The sequence below is a fragment of the Nelumbo nucifera genome, chromosome 7 (assembly GCF_055504915.1).
Source record: "Nelumbo nucifera cultivar China Antique chromosome 7, China Antique-T2T, whole genome shotgun sequence".
Taxonomy (NCBI): Eukaryota; Viridiplantae; Streptophyta; class Magnoliopsida; order Proteales; family Nelumbonaceae; genus Nelumbo; species Nelumbo nucifera.
Window position 1 is genome coordinate 51,719,038 of NC_142655.1, and position 20,236 is coordinate 51,739,273.

A 20,236-nucleotide genomic window follows, 5' to 3' on the forward strand; every position below is an offset into this window, starting at 1 on the left:
ACCATGGCAATGATGTGCATTCAGCCATGGTGTGCGAAAGAGCCACTGTCGATTGAGCATGGGCCAAGTACTTATGGCCCATGTACGTAGCACATCACACATCCATACATCACATGCAGGGATAAATTGATCCAATCAATTAATTATCTGTAAAGCCCATTTGAAGCCCATTTTAAATCCATAATATTAACCATTAACATTATCTAGGTATATGGGCCAAATGGTTCAACCCATATAGCTTTTAAGGGTTAGGTGGGCTTTTAGTAGTTTTAACTATTTAAAACTAGGCCTTTACAGGTTGGGCCGAATTAACCATTTAATTAAATATCAATCCTTAGGCCCATTACTGGGAAATTAGGGCTGACTTTCAGCCATGATTAAACCCTAGATTCGGTCCAAACAGTTTGAACCAATCTTGGTTCGAATGGGTCTAGGGTTTGATGTTTAATTAAATCTTTAATTCAAGAAAATAATCTGAAATTAATTACTGATAAAAGAAAAACAACAATCAGTAAATCAGGGCTGTTCGCACAATCCATCCTGCAAAATAGAGGTTAGATCACAGAATGCAGTTTCACAAACTGCAAATCGCAGATGGCGATTCTCCCATCTGCGAAATCTTCTCTGCGAAATCTCCCTTTCTGCGCCGCCATCTTCGATCCATAATTAAAATAAATAGAAATCCTATTTCTATTAATAATTACAACAGATTGAATACCTATACATTGAGTCTAGAAAATAAAAAAATTATTTACAGACCAAATGTAATAAATAAATCAAGAAACTGCAAATCTTGCAGGTTCCCTGCGCAAACCAAGATTTTGATCTCCTCTTGTACGAACAGCCCATAAATCAAGAAAATCATAAAGAACAATTCTAAATAATAATCAGATTTATATAAAATTAATTTCAGATTATTCGCCCATTAATTTTGGGAACAAAATTTCCCAAAACCCATATCTGCGCAAATCGGGTAGAACACCTTCTGCCCATTTGCGCAGGTTCAGATCTGAAACAAACTGGTTCAAGATTTGAACCTGGCTCTGATACCATTGAAGGGATGAGAGATCCATCCTATGGACGCCCAAAGATGGAGGAATAAGGGGCGAATTTCAAAAATTTTATCTCTCCCTTCAACTGGGAATCGTATTCCCTATTTAGAAAATCATATTTTCAAGGATCAATCTCGAACCATAAACTAAACCAGATCTGAACCAAAAGGAGTGGGACAGGATTATACCTGATACGGAGAAATACTATCTCCCAATGGAGGTGTTCACGCCCAAGGAAGGATCCAAAATCTACTCCCACTGAAGATGGCGCAGTGAAGGATGGAGCAGAATCAGCAATGTTCTTCAAAAGAACTTGACCCTTCGCAAGAATCAACTAGACGGCTTGTAAGTACAGCTCCAACCAATCTTTTCCCAAAAGATTGAGATCAAGATCAAATCTTGATTGCTCCCAAGAACTGGAGATCGAACTGAAGGAATGGCAATGGCAAGAAGGTGGCGGCAAGAGAGAATTCGCAGTATGCAGGAAATCTCTCAATCTCTCTTTTTCAAAGAGAAGAATGCTATTGATGTTGTTGTGTTCTTCAAGGCTGCCGCCCCCTTCCCCTTTTATAATCTTAAAGGGTTCAGCTCCTAATCAGATTAGGAGTTGCTAATCCAAATCATATTTGGTTTAGAAGTCCCTTAGTGATAAGGGATAATCCTTATCTTATCTGCAGATCAGATCAGCTGTCTCCTAATCTAATTAGGAGGTTTCCAGATCTAAATCTTATTTAGATCTTGGACTCTCTGAGTGGATAGGGTCTAAGCCCAATCCTTTTAGCTGACCCACTTCAGAATTCGCCCCCTTTAAATGACTGATCAAATCAGCCCAGTTCGAAATGGGATTAAGGCCCATTTAAGGTTATGTACTCAAAAAGCCTTCCAAACTGCTGCCCAGTTGGGCTTCCTTGTATGGCGTGGGACCCAAGCATTGATCTACACATCAGCCACATGGGTTCAGCCCAGCCTTTGTTACAAGGCCTGGCCGAATGCACTGCTGAAGACAGTGTACCCCATGAAACCCATCAAATGAGCTCTATGGGCCCAACACTTACACTAAGTGGTCCTTGGGCCAAGCCACCTTGTAACACCCAGGGACTGTGGGCAGATACAAGATTAGCCCATCAGGTGTTATCCTCAATGGTCTTACACTTAACCTCTCAACCCATAATGATCATACACTGCCCGACAAGAGAGGACCTCTCCCTCGGCTGCAAGGAACAGTGTTGCACTCTCCACTCATATGGATCCCGGGAATTAAAACCTTCTTGCAAACAATTTAGAAACCATATATATATACTTTTATATCTTATATAAAATATATTTTGCAAAACCAATCTCAACGGTTGAAATCGGCTGCCGGCAGTCTTGGTTTCCATCAGTGAGAGTGCATCCCCGATCATTACCTTTGTCCGACAAAGGGGCTGATCCTGTCACTATGATCACCCACTCAGATGAATTCTCGGACTATCCCAACATACCCAGGTTTTGACCCCCGCTAAGGATCTCACTGATTGGTACATCAAAGACAGCCCAATCCGACACCTAGTGCAGTATCATAATCGAGTCTAGGGGTCGGGTGTAAATTTCCAGTTTTGCCCATCAATCTCCAAGGTCCAGGGCAATACTGGAAATCTGGTCTAGTTCAAAGATTCAATTAATCCTACATTGTATGTGCCTAGGGTCTCACCCTGGCAGCTGAGACAGGACACCCCAACCGACTTGGTGGCACCACAGTGTCAGCCTTGTCAGGATAGGTCTCCCCAGATCGACCCACTGGCTGTGAACATTCTAAAGTAACACAAGTCTCATTAAGTGTCCAGTTTAAGGGTATTACACAGAAACATACCAAGGGAACATGAATCAAATATGTATCTTTATTTATTTACAATACTCATAAAGTACATCATTCTGATTGAAGCTAATGGGCATACAAAACTGTCTAACACCATTTACCTTTTTGTTTGGCCAATCCACTTTTTTTTTTTAACATTATTTGAAAAAATCAAAAGAACCAAATTGGTGGTTGATCAACCAGTTGAAGGGCAGGGCTGTCCACCCACGTCAGCCTCTTTGAATCGGTTATCCTGAACACGTTGTCAACATTATCATTCTTTGACTTCTTAGGCTGTTAAGCCAGTTGTCAATATATGCAACTGAATCGGCTTAATTGGTTGAACCAAAGTTCATTTTTAGCTCGACCCTATAAGTTACGGCATTCACATGAAGGGTCTCATAATCTTGTTTTTTTTTAGAATGTATATATTAATAAGCTGTATCAACTGAGGATGAGATGAACTTGATGTCTAGGATAAAAGTTGTGTATCTAATAATAATGTTTGACGAGAGCTATAAAGTATATATGGCCCACAACTCAATCTCTCACTCTGCATAAATGTAGAGGTGTAATATGGGACGGGCCAGGCTGGAATGGCCCGCTATTTTGAGCTGCCTGTATTGTAGCAGATTGTACCTACCTGGCATGAATTCCCTAAATGGGGAGCCTAGCATGGCTAAAGGCCTAGGCCTTACAAGTTGTGGGCCATGCTGGATTGGGCTGTGGAGGTGTATTCTGGTCATTTGTATAATTTATTTATCACTTTACTTAAAATGCCCCCTAAACTTATTATTTATATCTATTGGAGACATTTAAATAAATGTGTATTCTCCTTTCACAAAACACACAAGCACCCCACAGCCTATAAATCCTCAGCCCATCCTGACACGGGGTTCGAGCTGTATCTTACACCTTAATGTGCATGGATAACATGGGTTCTACATTCATCCACATTCATGAACCAGTAAGTTCATGAATTACAGTAGAATTGAATCCAAAGACAATGATGTCATTGATATAAATGAGAATATAGAGAGAGTCATGAGGGGAACAACGCACAAACTATGTAGCACTCCATTACTTTAGATAGTATTACTATTCAGGGTTCATAGACATGTGGGAAAATCCATGGGAAATTAAGACTTGATCATGGTAATGGCTGAGCCTAAGGTGGAGTTTCAGGGCAATTGTTAAGACAATATTCTTTGGTGTAGTAACATGGAGCTTTGCCGCTGGGATCTGTTAAGCAACACCAACATTTACCACTGTTACATGTGAACGGAGCACATGGCAGAATGTGTAGCTTTGCACCTTTCATCTCATCCATAGGATTCAAAGTTGAAATTTGCTCCTTATTGCCGTCGTTTCTACCTGTTTCTCCACACAATAAAATCAACAAGAAGGACAATAATGTAACATGATGTTGAAGCTTAATCAAGAAACCAATTCAAACCAACTCTAAGGAGCCGAGCCGTGAAGAGCTCGGCTCGTGGCCACCTCTACTCATAATGGCGTGCATTCAGCAGAGAGCATGAACACAAGTGGCTCAAATCCCCTTCTAAGTTCTGTTCTCGGATCACCATTAGCTAATGTTCCCAATATTTTTCATTCCCTCCCCATCAAGCTGAATAACGAAAATTACCATCCTTAGAAGGCACAGATGATTCCAGTTCTTAGGACACACAAGCTGCTCGGTCTTGTCGAGGGCACCATGCATGCACCTCCAACCCACATAGATGGTCCATACGGGCAGAGAATGATGAATCCAGACTATGACAACTGGGAGCAGCTGGATCAACTTGTGCTCGGATGGATTATTTCGTCACTCATTAAAAGTGTTTTAATTGAGGTGATCGGTCTAACTACGTCAGCCGAGGTTTGGCAGGCTCTATCGGCAACCTACTCCACCATATCAAGATCAAGGGTACTCCATCTGAAATGACAATTGCAGAGCATCACCGATAGTCTAACTGCAATTTTTGAACCTATAGGCAAGGATAATCTTATACTTTGCATTCTTTCTAGATTGGGGACTGAATATGAGTCCATAGTTACTGTGATTACTAATAGACTTGATTTTGATCCTCCAACTATTAATGATGTAATGGGATTATTGTTAAATCATGAGGCTTGGTTGGAGCAACATAACCAACCCACCAGTAATTGCCCACCTTCAGCAAATTTGGCCACACAAGGCAAAAATAAAAATACCTTGAGTTCTAAAACCACAATAAATCGTGGTAGTCCTGCTCCTTTCAATGGCAGGGATTGTGGTGGTGGCCACAGTTGTAGAGGTTATCCCAAGCAGTACAATAATGGTAGGAGCAACAATGGTGGCCGTGGTAGAGGTAATTTCCCTACAATTATATGTCAGGTCTGCAACAAACCTGGACATGGCGCTCTTACATTCTGTAGGCGTTATGATTTGTCCTATCAAGTAGAGTAACAGAACCCATCAGATCCAGTTGTGTTTCACACAAGTCTTGGAAATGAGCTTGATCCCACATGGTATTCAGATTCAGACGCTACTCATCATCTCACTTCGGACGTAGACAACTTGTAGAACCGATCTGATTACATGGGTCAAGTAAAGGGGATGAGAGATCCATAGTATGGATGGCTGAGCCTTGCAGGTGGGCTGGGCGAAATTTCAAAAATTTCTCTCTCTCCCATCTGGGAATCACATTCACTATTTTAGAAAAATTGCTTTTTCAATGATCAATCTTGAACCAAGAATCAAACCAGATCTGAACAATTCAGTAGGAGAGGGATATACCAGATACGAAGATGTAGTATCTCCCAACGAAGGTGTTCACGCTCAAAGAAAGACTCCAAAGACTACTCCCCTTGAACATAACACAGTGTATTGTGGAGCAGAATCAGCAGTGTTCGTCCAACGAACCGAATCCTTCAGCAAGAATTCGATGGAGGCAGTGAGCACAACCTCAGATCAGCCTTCCTCCAAAGACTGATATCAAGAACCGTTCTTGATCACTCCTACAATGGAGATCGAACAGGCAGTATGGTGACGGCAAGAAGAGAACGCAGAGAGAAGGCGTAGTCACACTGTGGTCGTCTTCTCTCTGTATAGTCTGAGATCTGATATCTCTGGGTGGGTTGGAGTGTGTACTGAATGGTTCGCCCCCTCCTCCTTTTATAGACTTAAAGAGATCAGCTCCTAATCCCATTAGGATAGATCCTTATCTTATCTACAGATTAGATCAACTCTCCTAATCTTATCAGGAGGTTTTTAGATACAAATCTTTATTTGGATCTGGACTCTCTGAGTGGATAGGGATAAGACCCTATCCTATCTGCTGATCCAAATCCCAGATCTGCCCCTTATTTAACTAATCAAATTAGGCCACATCGAAATGGGCTTTAGGCCCAATAATTTAAGTGCTCAGTAGCTTTCTAAATTGTTGCCCAGTTGGGCTTCTTTGTATGGCGTGGGACCCAAACATTGATCTACACATCAGCCACATGGGTTCGGCCCAACCTCTATTACAAGGCCTGGCTGAATTCACTAAAAAGACAGTGAACCCCCTGAAGCCATCACATGGGCTCCTAATGGACCCAACACTTACACTAAGTGGTCCTTGGGTTAAACCACCTTATAAAAACCCAGGGACTGTGGGCAGATGCAAGATTAATCCATTAGGTATAACCCTCAATGGCCTTACACTTAACCTCTCAGACTATAATGATCAAACACTGCCCGACAAGAGAGGACCTCTCCCTCAGCTGCAAGGAACAGTGTTGCACTCTCTCCTCACATGGATCCCGGGAATTAAAACCTTCTGCAAACAATTAGAAATCATAATATATAGATATAGATATAGATATAGATATATATGTATATCCTTATATAAATATATTTTGCAAAACAAATTTCAACGATTGAAATCAACTGCCAGCAGTTTTGGTTTCCATCAGAGAGAGTGCATCTCCGATCATTACCTTTGCCCGACAAATGGGCTGATCCTGTCACTATGATCACTCACTCAGATGAATTCTTGAACTGTCCTAACATACCCAGGTTTTGACCCCCGCTAAGGATCTCACTGATTGGCATATCAAAGACAGCCCAATCCGACATCGAGTACAGTATCATAATCGAGTCTAGGGGTCAGGTGTAACATTCCTGTTTTGCCCACCAATCACCAAGGTCCAGGGCAACACTGAAATTCTAGTCTGGTTCAAGGTTTCAAGTTAAACCAACACTACATGTATCTCGGGTCTCACTCTGGCAGCTGAGACAGGCTACCCCAACCAACTTGGCGGCACATTAGTGTCAGCCTTATCAGGATAGATCTCCCCAGACTGATCCACTGGTTGTGAACATTCTAAACTAACATGAGTCTCATAATGTTTCCAGTTTAAGGGTATTACATAGAAACACACCACAATAACATGAATCAAATATGTACTTTATTCATTTACATTAAATGACATAATGTACATCAGTCTTGATTGGAGCTAAGGGCATACACTATTTAACAGCTCCCACTTGCACTTAGGTCCAATCTGGTATAAGCCAGAGTCTCATGCTTTCCACGTGTTTTGTAAACACTTTCTGTGTGAGTGGCTTAGTCAATGGGTTTACTACATTCTCCGTTGATGCTACCTTCTAAATTAGTACGTCCCCTCTACCAACAATCTCCCGTAGTACATGGTACCTCCTCTCGATGTGCTTTGACTTTGTATGGGCTCGTGGCTCCTTAGCCTGAGCTATTGCTCCATTGTTGTCACACAACAACAGGATGGGTGATGTGCTGGATGAAACTACTCCCAATTCGTGAATGAATTTTTTCATCCACACAGCTTCTTTGGCAACTTCACTTGCAACATTGTATTCGGCTTCGGTTGTGGAATCTGCCGTGGACCCCTGTTTGTTGCTTTTTCAGCAAACAACACACGATCCAATCATGAAAACATACCCAGATGTAGACTTTTTATCATCTGGATCCGACTGGAAATCAGCATCAGTATACCCCTGGATCTGTAGTGAACTACTATCGAATACCAGACAAAACTCTTTTGTCCTTCGAAGGTACTTGAGTATATTTTTCACAACAGTCCAATGCTCCTGCCCTGGGTTGGCTTAGAATCTGCTCACTACACTCATTGCCTGAGCAATGTCAGGACGAGTGCACAGCATGGCATACATGATGCTCCTTACGGCTGAGGCATAGGGAACATCTTTCATGCCCTCAATCTCCTCAGAAGTCTTGGGAGACATCTTCTTAGAGAGAGTGACTTCGTGCCTGAAAGGAACATTTCCCTTCTTGGAGTTCTCCATGCTGTATCTTTTGACTATTTTGTCAATGTAAGCAGATTGGGATAATCCTATTATCCACTTCGATCTATCTCTATAGAGTCAAAGACGTAGTATATAGGAGGTTTCTCCAAGATCTTTCATGGAGAATTGCTATGAAAGCCACACTTTCACCGTAGTCAACATTCCTACATCATTCCCAATTAGTAGAATATCGTTTACATATAGAACCAAGAATGTAACGTTGTCCCCACTGGACTTCCTATAAACACAGGGCTCATCCGGATTCTGCTCAAAGTCAAACGCTTTGACAGCAGAGTTAAATCGGATGTTCTAACTCCTAGAAGCTTGCTTAAGTCCATATATGAATCTATTTAATTTACATACCATGTGTTCTTGACCCGCAGCTATGAAACCTTGTGGTTGTTGCATGTAGATATCTTCAGTAAGATCTCCATTCAGGAACGCAGTTTTGACATCCATTTGCCAAATTTCATAATCATGGTGTGCTGCTACGGCTGGTAGGATCCGAATGGATTTAAGCATGGCCACGGGCAAAAAGGTTTCCTCATAATCGATGCCCTCTTTCTGAGTATACCCTTTCACCACCAGACGAGCTTTGCAGGTCTCAACCTTGCCATCGGGGCCCTTCTTCCTCTTATAGATCCATTTGCAACCAATTGCTTTTACCCCGGGGGGCGGATCTACTAGAGTCCAGACTCCATTGGTCTCCATTGAGTCCATCTCATCTCTCATGGCATTTACCCACTTCAAGGAATCTATGTCCAACATAGTTTCCGCATAAGTCATGGGATCCTCCTCACTAGTCAAGGCTTCCACTAGGTAACTATCCCGATCGTAGCCAAAATGGACTGGTGGCCTAGAAACCCAGGTAGATCTTCTAGGTTGGTCTATACCTAGAACCTGTGGAACACCTCCCATTACTCCTGAGCTCTCCTCATTAAAAACAATTTCCTGACGATGATTATCCAGGATGTAATCATTCTCCAAGAACTGTGCATCTCGGCTGCAGAACACCTTCTACTCACTTGGGTCATAGAACAGGTAACCCATAGAGCCTTTTGGGTAGTCTATAAATAGGCAACAGCTGGTCTTGGATTCCAACTTGTCCGCACTCGTTCTTTTAACGTGCGCAGGACAACCCCAAATCTTCAAGTGTCTGACACTTGGTTTCTTTCCGGTCCAAAGTTCATATGGAGTGTTCGGAACCGATTTGGTTGGAACTCGATTCAGCACGTAAATAGAAGTCTCTAATGCATAACCCCAAAAGGATGTGGGCAACTCTAAGTGTACGAGAAGTGATTGGACCATATCCAATAAGATCATATTCCTCCTCTCTGAAACACCGTTAAGTTGTGGTGTAGCAAGAGGACCTAACTGTGATATTATCCTGTTGTCCTTTAAGTAGTCCCTAAATTTGTCAGAGAGATACTCGCCACCTTGATCAGATCGAAGGGTCTTAATTTCTCTCCCTAACTGTTTCTCGACCTCTTGTTTGAACTCCTTGAACTTTTCAAAGGATTCGGACTTGTGTCTCATTAGGTACACGTAACCATACCATGAATAATCATCGGTGAATGTAATGAAATACACATGCTGGTTACGAGTCCTAACACTCAGGGGACCACATACATCAGTATGTATAAGGTCAAGCGTGCCTGTACATCTTTCAGGCTTATAGTTAAATGGTTGTTTCGTCGTCTTGCTCTAAAGGCAAGGCTCACAAGTGGGAAGATCTTCTACAGTTAGAAAATTCAAAGGACCATCCTTTACCAGCCTTGTGATACGATCTTTATTGATATGGCCAAGTTGGTAATGCCACAGGCACGTGGGACTAACTGTATCACGGGTTCTTTTATCGGGGATTTCAGCCAACGTAGTTTCGGCTATGTTATTTTCTAGAGAAGGATATAGAACATAGAGACTATTCTCCAGTTCCCCGTATGCAATGAATTTGTTGTTTCTTTTGATTGTAATCATATTACTATAGAAGACAGAATATCCATCCGCACATAGTTTAGAGACAGAAATCAAATTTCTTCTTAAGTTTTGTACAGAAAGACAATCTTTAAGTTCAATTGATCATTCTCTAAAAATTAAATCTACGGTTTCTATGGCCGCAGCTGCAACACTTGCAGAAGTCCCCAAGTAAAGAGTCACATCTCCAGGTATTGAGGACAATTCCTCTTCTAGTGGCCGGCCTGCTTACAAAAGTGATAGGCATCAGATGCCTTCTCTTTCCTCTATCTTTTGGGCTTGGTGGCCTTCTTCTAGGGCCTTTTCTTTGCCCTCCTCTTCTTTCCCGATTTGCCTGCTTCAACAAGCATGGATATGGGCTCATCCTTCCTGATCAGTTCTTCGACCCTCTACAACATATTGCTAAGTTCCTGGAGGCTAACATTCAACTTGTTCATGTTAAAATTCATGATGAACTGATTGAAGGACGGAGGCAAAGAGTTGAGAATGGTGTCTATCTGGGTCACGTGATCCAGCCCGGATCCAAGAGCCTCAAGTTCGTTGACCATCATCCAGAGACAATGGTCATGAACTTGCTGGCCCTTGGACATTTGAGCGGTCATGAGCTGCTTCAAGACCTTTTGCCGAGTAGAACGATTCTACTCTTCGTACATCATTATCAGACTGTTCAATATGTCCTTGGCCAGTTCAATCTGATCGAACTGCCTCTGTATCAGATTATCTAGAGAAGCAATGATATAGCATCGGGCGAGGGAGTTTTTCTCCTCCCATTCCAGATAGTCCCTTCTCCGGGCCTCAGAAGCCCTATCTCTCGGACGTTTCAGGGCAGGATTCTTGGCTACCTTGTCCAGTTTTTCAGAGGTTAAGACCAGCATCAGGTTACGATACCAGTCGGCATAGTTTGGGCCCTTAAGCTTGTTGTCATCAAGAAGCTTTTCAAATTGTCCATTTGCCATTTTCTGGTAAAAGAGCAAACATCAGTCCACAACCTAATTTGATTCATTTTATCCACATAGATATGGATTTTAATCTATGTTCTATTTCCATTTGTTCATCTTTGAGATTTCCCTCCCATCTCAGTGATGGAGACTGCGAATTGTCTTTGGAAATGTGGGAAACCACATAGGGTGCATGGAGCCAACTATTTTAGTTGCAAAGCCCAACCACCTTTCTGTGAATGATCATATCCACTCATCATGTGAGCTTTCCCTTTGGCCTCTGTCAGATAAGGTTCATCATATGGATGAGAGATCCATCATATGGATGGCCAAGCCTTACAGGTAGGCTGGGTGAAATTTCAAAAATTTCTCTCTCTCCCATCTAGGAAACACATTCCCTGTTTTAGAAAAACTGCTTTTTCAATGATCAATCTTGAACCTAGAACCAATCCAGATCAGAACAATTCAGTAGGACAGGGATATACCTGATATGAGGATGTAGTATCTCCCAACAAAGGTGTTCACGCCCAAAGAAAGACTGCTCCCATTGAAGATGACATAGTGTATTGTGGAGCAGAATCAACAGTTTTCATCCAACAAACCGAATCCTTCAGCAAGAATTCGATGGAGGCAGTGAGCACAACTTCAAATCAGCCTTTCTCCAAAGATTGATATCAAGAACCGTTCTTGATCAATCCTACAATGAAGATCAAACTAGCAGTATGGCGGCGGAAAGAGGAGAACGTTGAGAGAAGGCGCAGTCACACTGTGGTCATCTTCTCTCTGGATGGGCTGGAGTGTGTACTGAATGGTTAGCCCCCTCCTCCTTTTATAGACTTAAAGAGATTAGTTCCTAATCCCATTAGGAGTTTCCTGATTCATGAACATGCCAAGTATTGAACCATTCATTAGTATTGAAACTTTTATTTGTTTATGTAATGTTAGCGCAACTCTGATTCCACCTTTTTCCATCATACTCTATACATCACTCAACTGAAATTTGATGATAATACAAAAGGGCTTTCGTACTAAAGTTGTGGGCAGCAAGGACTCTCCATACGATTTTTCTAATTTATCCTCTTGACCATTTTGAAGTCCTTTCCCTGAGACGGAGGGAAGTGAAAGTCATGATGGGGCTTGTTTAATTCATGATGGGATCAAAACATTAATTTCAAGGCTTTGATTTTGTGGTTTTAGGCTTTTAGCACATGTCATGTTCACCAAAGTTTTTTATCTTCTTTGATCATATCAAGTTTTGGACCATTCACTATATAACGACTAATAGACTCTACGTCATAGTCTGATTCCACCTTTCTCCATTCACTAAGGTTCAGTTTGAAAGGAGTACAAATGCAAATTTGTAGAGTGCAAAACCTTATATTTTGTATTATTTTGTATGTATTTGCATTGTATATATTTGTATTTGTACTCCTTCCAAACTGATCCTAATGGTGGAAGGTAACAATTAATGGTGATGAGGGTAGAATTGGCCCTCCACTAACATCTTGACATATGGCATCTCAGAACAGTTGGATGACATCCCAGCATCACCTTGGCGATGACTTGGCTTATCCAAAATGAAGGAGTCCCAACTGATGACCTAGTGAGCTGCCTCCGCCGCTAACCTAGAGACCTGGCAACCTACCTCTACCGCCAACCTTGCGACCTGCCTCTACCTCTGACCTGGCGACCTCGTCCACAACTCAGGGCGGCTAGCAGCACCTCGTCCAGGGCCAACCTGTGGTACCTCATCAATATCGGTCGAAGTGACCTCGACGTGAGGAGAAACTACCCTCAAAGGCTTGCCGACCTGATTGAGGTCCTGGTGGTGACCTGCGAGACGTTCTCACTGACCTATTTCATAGATCTATCTGCTATCAAGACCAAGTTCTCTAAAGTAATAACGCTTGACCGTTAGGCTATCCTACCCACGCCAGAATTTTTCGAGCGAGTTGTAACGCCTGCACAGATAACGTAATTGACGTAATAACTCAACTAGCTATGCGAAAATGGCTCCACGAGAAGATGGAACCCGCTACATAAGGTCTCTAATCCCTTACACCTATCTAAAGGCACAATTTTCCTAATAGAAGGTATGCACAATTTAGTTCTCGCAGCTCTCCAACTCTCTCACAATTACCTATCTTAAAAATCTCTGATTTGCTGACTTAAGCATCAGAGTGCCCACCTCGGGTAAAGAAATTCGGGCACTCTGACACTTTTTCCTTGTAGGTAGCACCAATAAACTATGCAGGTCGTCACCATTTAGCTAGGCATCAAAGCTACCTCTCTAGCTCGTCACCATTCAGCTAGGCATCAGATCCACCTCTCCAACTCGTCACCACTCAACTAGGCATCAGAGCTACCTTTCAGCTCATCACCATTCAGCTAGGCATCAGAGCCACTTCACCAGCTCGTCACCACTCAACTAGGCATTAAAGCTATCTCACCAGCTTGTCATCACTCAGTTAGGAAATAGAGCTACCTCCCTAGCTCATCACCATTCAGCTAGGCATTAGAGCTACCTCTCCAGCTCGTCACCATTCAGCTAAGCATCAGAGCCACCTCTACAACTTGTCACCACTCAGCTAGGCATCAGAGCTACCTCTCTAGCTCATCACCATTCAGCTAGTTATCAGAGCCACTTCACCATCTCATCACCATTCAACTAGGCATTAGAGCCACCTGTCCAGCTCGTTACCATTCAGCTAGGCGTCAGAGCCACCTCCCAGCTCGTCACCATTCAGCTAAGTGTCTAAGTCACCAGCCAGCCGGGAGCTACCAAAATGCCCATCATCAATTGGTGCCATCTGCGGGAAATGCTACAAAAGGCTAAGTTCTCACCCAATTCTTTAAGCCTCAAGTGATAGCATCCTCAAGCAACAACACATAGTGCTTGATCGAAAGAACCCCCATGGGGGAAAAAATGAAAATGATTGGCCTAGACGAGTTCTTGTAGTCTTGCCCAGATAGAATCTCCCTAATTGTGAGGCCACCCCCATAGGTTGAGCCCTACGTGCTCTCTGCGAGAGTTGATGACCAATAGAATGTGAGGCTACCCCATAGGTCGAGCCCTCTGTGGTTCCCATGGGAGTAGATAGTCAACAAACGGTGAGGTCGCTCCGAAGGTCAAGCCCTCCATGCTCTACGTGGGAGTTAATGGCCAACAGGTTGTGGAGCCGCCCTCATAGGTCAGTCCTGCCGAGGTGACAAGGTGTTCGAAGCTAAGGTGCTGAGAGCAAAACTGGGCTATCAAAATTCCGCCAACCTGGCAAGCTAGAGGCCTACTTCGCCAACCTGGTGACCTACTTCCACCGACCTGGTGATCTGCCTCCATCGATCGAATTCAGATATTTATTGAATCGAATCAGGTCATATCCGAATTCGAATCTGATTAACTATTCAATATGAACAGAATGAAAACCAATAGTAATAAAACGAAATGAACCTAATTGTCCAGATCTCAGAAATACGAAGGATGATCAGATATGGTTCAAATGAGAACCAGTCTGATACATATAACTCTACTTCTATTGATCAAAATAAGCAAACAAATACATAAAATATCTAATTACCTCCTTGAGTAGCCATAACCATGAAATTGATTTCTTGTTTGATGAGAGATCCAACCGATTCAGTGATCCTGCATCCACGTTCTTGATCAACAAAGAATAGATCTCTGGTATGCCCTCTATGCACAAATATGGAGTTTTTTTTTTCAACTATTTTTTTCTCTTTCTCCTCTCAAGTCTAATCCCTTTAGAGCGTTCACGTGCAAGAAAAGTGATAGGGGGCCTTCTTGAACATTCCCCTATGAATAAGCTCATTAGCTAGACTCAAGGAGAAAACTTTCCTTTCATTTTTTCCCACCTCTTAATTAGTTTATCCTATCAATGAGCTTTCCAATTTAGTTGAGAAAAAATCTCTCCAAATCCCATCACCTCTCCTAAATTTTCTCCACCATTCAATTAAATTTAAAATTTAAAATCAAATTTAAACACACCCCTACAATAATGGGATGATTGTGGGAGGTTTCCAACTCGTTCTCAACAAGCTAACCCTGGGATCCTTAAAATGGTATTGACCTAGATTATGGCCACTATTGAGGGCCACAATCTGAGTCGTTCTTAGATAGAATATTCGAATTCAACCGATTAGATATTTAAATTACCTAGATTCAATTTTATCAAATATCGAATTCAAAATCAAAATTTCAAATACTGTTGACACCCCTAGTCCTGATGCATGGGACTTTATTTAATTCATGGTGGGATCAAACATTAATTTGTAGGCTTTGACACTTTGACACCATCTTGTGGTTTTAGCACAGTACTGGAACATATCATGTTCAGTTCACTGAACTCTCAAACAACGTACTAGACCGTGTTGTTTAATCCAAATCGCCAAAGTTTCTTATCTTCATTGATCACGTCATGTTTTGGACCATTCACTAAAGACCGTTCACTGATGAATCTTTTACTTTTTTATGTGATGTTGAAGCAACTCTCTGATTCCACCTTTTCCCATCATACTCTATACATCACTCAACTGAAGTTTGTCGATGATACAAAAGGGCTTCAGTACTAATGTTGTGGGCAGCAATGGCTCTCCACACAATTTTTCTAATTTATCCTTTTCACCATTTTGTAGTCCTTTACCTTGTAACAGAGGGAAAGATTATAACCTTTGAATCTAAGGGGGATGGTGACTTTTTACGACTACACAAAGGCCTTAATGATAGTTGTACGGAGCAGATAAACAAACTAAACTCAAAGGTTGTTTTATTAGAAATTGAGTTCAAGTAAATCAAAGGTGTTTTATTTTAAGTTCTTGACAAAGATTTTGTAGTTCAGTTCATCAAAAAACTTTGTAATCCTTGCTTGCTTTAAGTTCAATCAAATTAGTGACAATAATTCGGGTCAAATTAAAATTCAAATACGAGGCAAAACTCTCCTACCCAAATAGCCTTTTTTTCTCTCTTTCTTTCTTTCTTTCTTCTTCTTCTTTATTTTTTATTTTTTTAAAGATAGTTTAAGTTTAAAGAATAAAGGTCAATGGCTAACTGCTACAAACTAAAGGACAAGGAGGGTGTTGAACTAGCTAGCAAGGCAATTTCCGTCCCATGAAAACTACATTTTGCCCTCTATCATTTTACAATTGAAAATTTAAGCTAGCAATAGTAAACTTCAGTGGAAACAGATTAATTATTACACGAGGTGAAGTAAGGAAAGAAAAAACAAAACATCAACTAATTTTTTTTTTTATTCAAATACTAGTGTGTTATTATTTCATTGGGCTTTACTTCAACTTTAGGCTATGTTTGGTTTGAAGGAAAAGGTGAGGAAAGGAAAGGAAAGGTTTGTAATGGTTTCCCTACATTTCCTTTCCTTTCCCTACTTTTTCCTTCAAACCAAACACAGCCTTAGGGCCGTAGTAGCTGCGAACTCTTATAGCAAGGCTTGTAGCATGAGTGCATGACCGACAGTCCTTTTTGAAGAAAATTAGAAAAAACAAGTGAGGTACCCTACTTTAATGAATTTTCAAGGGCTATGTACACTATTTAAGTTTGTTCAAGCCAATAACCATCAACTAAAACCCCTTTTCGGTGATGTTTGGTATTGTGGCCATTTATTTAATAAATGTTTTGTACTTGATTTATTTTAAAAACCAAGAAAGTGATTGATAAACCTTACCTTGGTGTGTTTGATAGCTAGACGCCATTAGACATTATATAATCTGAATAGTAAATAAACGATTGGGTGTTGAGAGAAACATTAAAAATGGGATGAGAACTAACATTTTGGAATAAATGTCTATGGGAAGATGAACTAACATTATTTTTTAAATAAATGGCTACAAAACCAAACACTATGAAAGTGAATTTCCCCTCTGAGTTGAATGATTTAAACACAATAAGTAAAAGGCCATAAAACACATTCAAATGGATTGCATGATTCAAAACACTGGTTTTTAATTTGAAGACAATGAAGCTCAGTTTTTTATCCCCAAACCCAGAACATTGTTATATATACTAGTGGTAGTGAAATAGAAAAATGACATTTGGTTTAGGGCTGTCAACGGGTCAATTTTAGGTAGAACCGATCTTGAATCAATTATTTAATTGGGATAAAATTATAGACCTAATTATATTCAAATAATAATACTAAATTACTTTTATGTTAATAAGTTAATAATCATTTTTAACTAATATTATGTTATTTATTATCTATAAATTTACTATTTTAAACATAAAACATGATAAGAATTACAAGAAATTTAAAAACATATATTTCCATAAAATAACTGGCTTCGGATCTTAATCAATTTTAGATAGGTAAGAACAAAAAACCAACCTACCCAATTATTAATCGAGACAAGATCATGGAATCATAACTGTTATAATCATGTTCAATCAATTTAGCTTCATCAGGTAAACCCAACCCATTGGTTCAGACCTGGTTTTTCTTAAGTAAACTAATATTTGTATAATAATTTATTAAATAAATTAAAATAAGCAAATGAATAAATAAAAGTTTATTGAGATGGGACTAGTATAGGCTATCTCGAATTAGACCCAACCCATTGGTAGCCCTAAATATTGGGCTCAAGGGGAGAGAATAATATGCTAGTAAATGATATTTAAATATATAAATAATTTAGTAAAATAAATAAATAAATAATTATTAAAATCTTTCTCTCAATGTCAAATGTCCTTTATTTTACCAATTTATAGATAATTTATTTAGTTTTATTAAATAAATAAATGCTTAGATAATAATAATAATAAAATAAATGAATGAATAAATAAAAGTTGAGAGAGAATAGGAGGAGAGAGAATCCAGTGAGGGAGAAAGGAATTTTATTTTATAGGATGGCATAATCATAAATAATTATATGTGACACTCCTATAATTTTCGAATGCCGTAAAGTTGATTACATTAGAAGTTTTGTCTTATATGAGGCAATCTTGTAATTTTCAAATATCATAGAGGCAATTACATAGTGAGTAAAGAGAGAGTAAATTTTTCTTATATGTATCACTCCTATAATTTTCAAATGTCATAGAATCAATTACATTAGAAGGTTTGTCTTATATGTGGCAGTTTTGTTATTTTCGAATATCATAGAATCAATTAGATAATGAGGTAAAGAGAGTAAATTTGTCTTATATGTGACACTTTTGTAATTTTGGAATACTTTAAAATCAATTTAGTAGGGTGGTTTGTCTTTATGTGTCATTCCTGTAATTTCTTAAAGTCATTTTTGTAGTTTCGTGGTCTTTGTATGTGAGATATCATTTCTTAGAAGGAATATGCATCACTGACACCCATTTTATTATTAGGATATATATATATATATATATATATATATATATATGTAGATTTTTGGGGTTTTAACTGTTCAATCCACCCCTAGAAATCTTAGCTCCACCCTAGAGGTGGAATGAACCCTGACCGTGGATTAATGCCAAATCCACAAGCAGAATGTGGCTGTAATTTCAGATTTATGAGGAAGAGTACACTCAGTACAGTCTACTTATCCCTAGGTTTTTGTTTGGTATTGGGATTTTTGGACTGCAATCCCCCTTAGAAATCTGTTTTACAGCCCCTCCTAATCTACTAGTATCCCCCCTATAAACCACATTCTACCCTTGAATTTAACGTCAATCCACGGGCAGGATTCAGTCCACCCCTAGGAAATCCTAGCTCCACCTAGGAGTAGGCTGAATCATAAAAACCCCAGTATTGGGATTTTCTTGCCACAAGTACCTCATAATTGCAATGAGGCTCCATCAGGATTTAAGTTGAAGGCTTTAATTTTGTGGTTTTAGAATAGCGGTAAAATATGTCATGTGGACTAAGCTCTCAAAACTGCTAACCTGTGTTGTTTTATCCAAACAAACCGCCAAAGTCTTTTATTCCGGTCCTTATCTTCATTGATTACTCAAGTTTTGGACCATTCAATAATAATATACATGAATCTTTTATTTGTGCATGTGATGCTACCGTGGATTCTTACATCATCCTCTATACGTCACTCAACCCAAATCTGATTAACTGAACTGATTTTTTTATTGTAATTGGTCGCACTAGCTTGTAACATGAGTGCAGACCAATCTTTGATGAATTTTCATTGGTTAGTGTGTGCTATTTAAGTTTGTTGGAAGCTATCAACATCCTTCAATCTAAAGTTCTAAACCATATCTTTCTCTCTCTCTGTCTTGCAAGTTTAGAGTTTAGACAATGGCGGAGAACCTGCAGATTGTTCAGCCGAATGGAGACTTATTAAGAGAATCGCGGGACGCCATGTTGGTGGTTGCTACACTTATCGCTACTGTGACCTTTCAAGCCGGAGTCAACCCTCCAGGTGGTGTTTGGCAGGAAAGCACAAAAACACATGAAGCTGGAAAGTCTATCATGGGTTATGACAAAAATGGATACAGGCTATTCCTTTTTGGTAACACTCTAGGTTTTTCAATTGCTTGCAATATCATTATTTACTTGATACCGAACACCCCATTAAGGAATCTAAAGGTGATGGTGTACATTGCCATATTTTCATTGACCTTCACTTATGGTGTTTCAGTTGCTGCTATTACGCCTGAAACGTCTGTGAATTTAAGCTTGTTCTTGATTTTCATTGGCGTACCTTACTTAATCACGTATGTGCTGGAACGTTACTACAACTAATGCAAGAATATTGAAGAGAACTACTAGAGTTTGTACCAAAAACTATGTTTCTTGCTGCTTCTCAACTTTAAATTCTCTATTCAGTTGTATTATTTTTTCCCTTAGCTATTTGGTTTAAGTTATCTACTAGCTTTTCTTTTCCTTTTTCATTTTTTGTAAAGATCTACTGGCTATCTAGACGTAGTGGCAAATATATATGCCTCTACTCTAGCTAGGTTGTTTCTAAATAATTCCGAATGTGTAACCTATTTTTATCTCAACTTGTGTAATTTTTCCTATGAAATGTTAAGGTCTCAGTCAAAATTTTTACTTGAAAGTTGATCACTGATAGTTTCCATCCATGCTTGCTGATGAATTGAATCACTTATTGATTTGTCTTTTAGTGGTTAAAATAATTAAATAATAAAATATTTAAGGTTGTATTACTCTACCTAACTTAAGAT

General features: G+C 39.9%; 1 protein-coding gene across 1 annotated transcript; it reads left to right on the top strand.

Moving 5' to 3' along the window:
- Nucleotides 1-19,346: 19,346 nt before the first annotated feature.
- LOC104586527 (uncharacterized) lies at nucleotides 19,347-19,793 on the top strand. The gene has a single exon (XM_010243795.1). The coding sequence runs from the start codon at nucleotides 19,347-19,349 to the stop codon at nucleotides 19,791-19,793; it is 447 nt and encodes a 148-aa protein (XP_010242097.1).
- The last annotated feature ends 443 nt before the right edge of the window (nucleotides 19,794-20,236 follow it).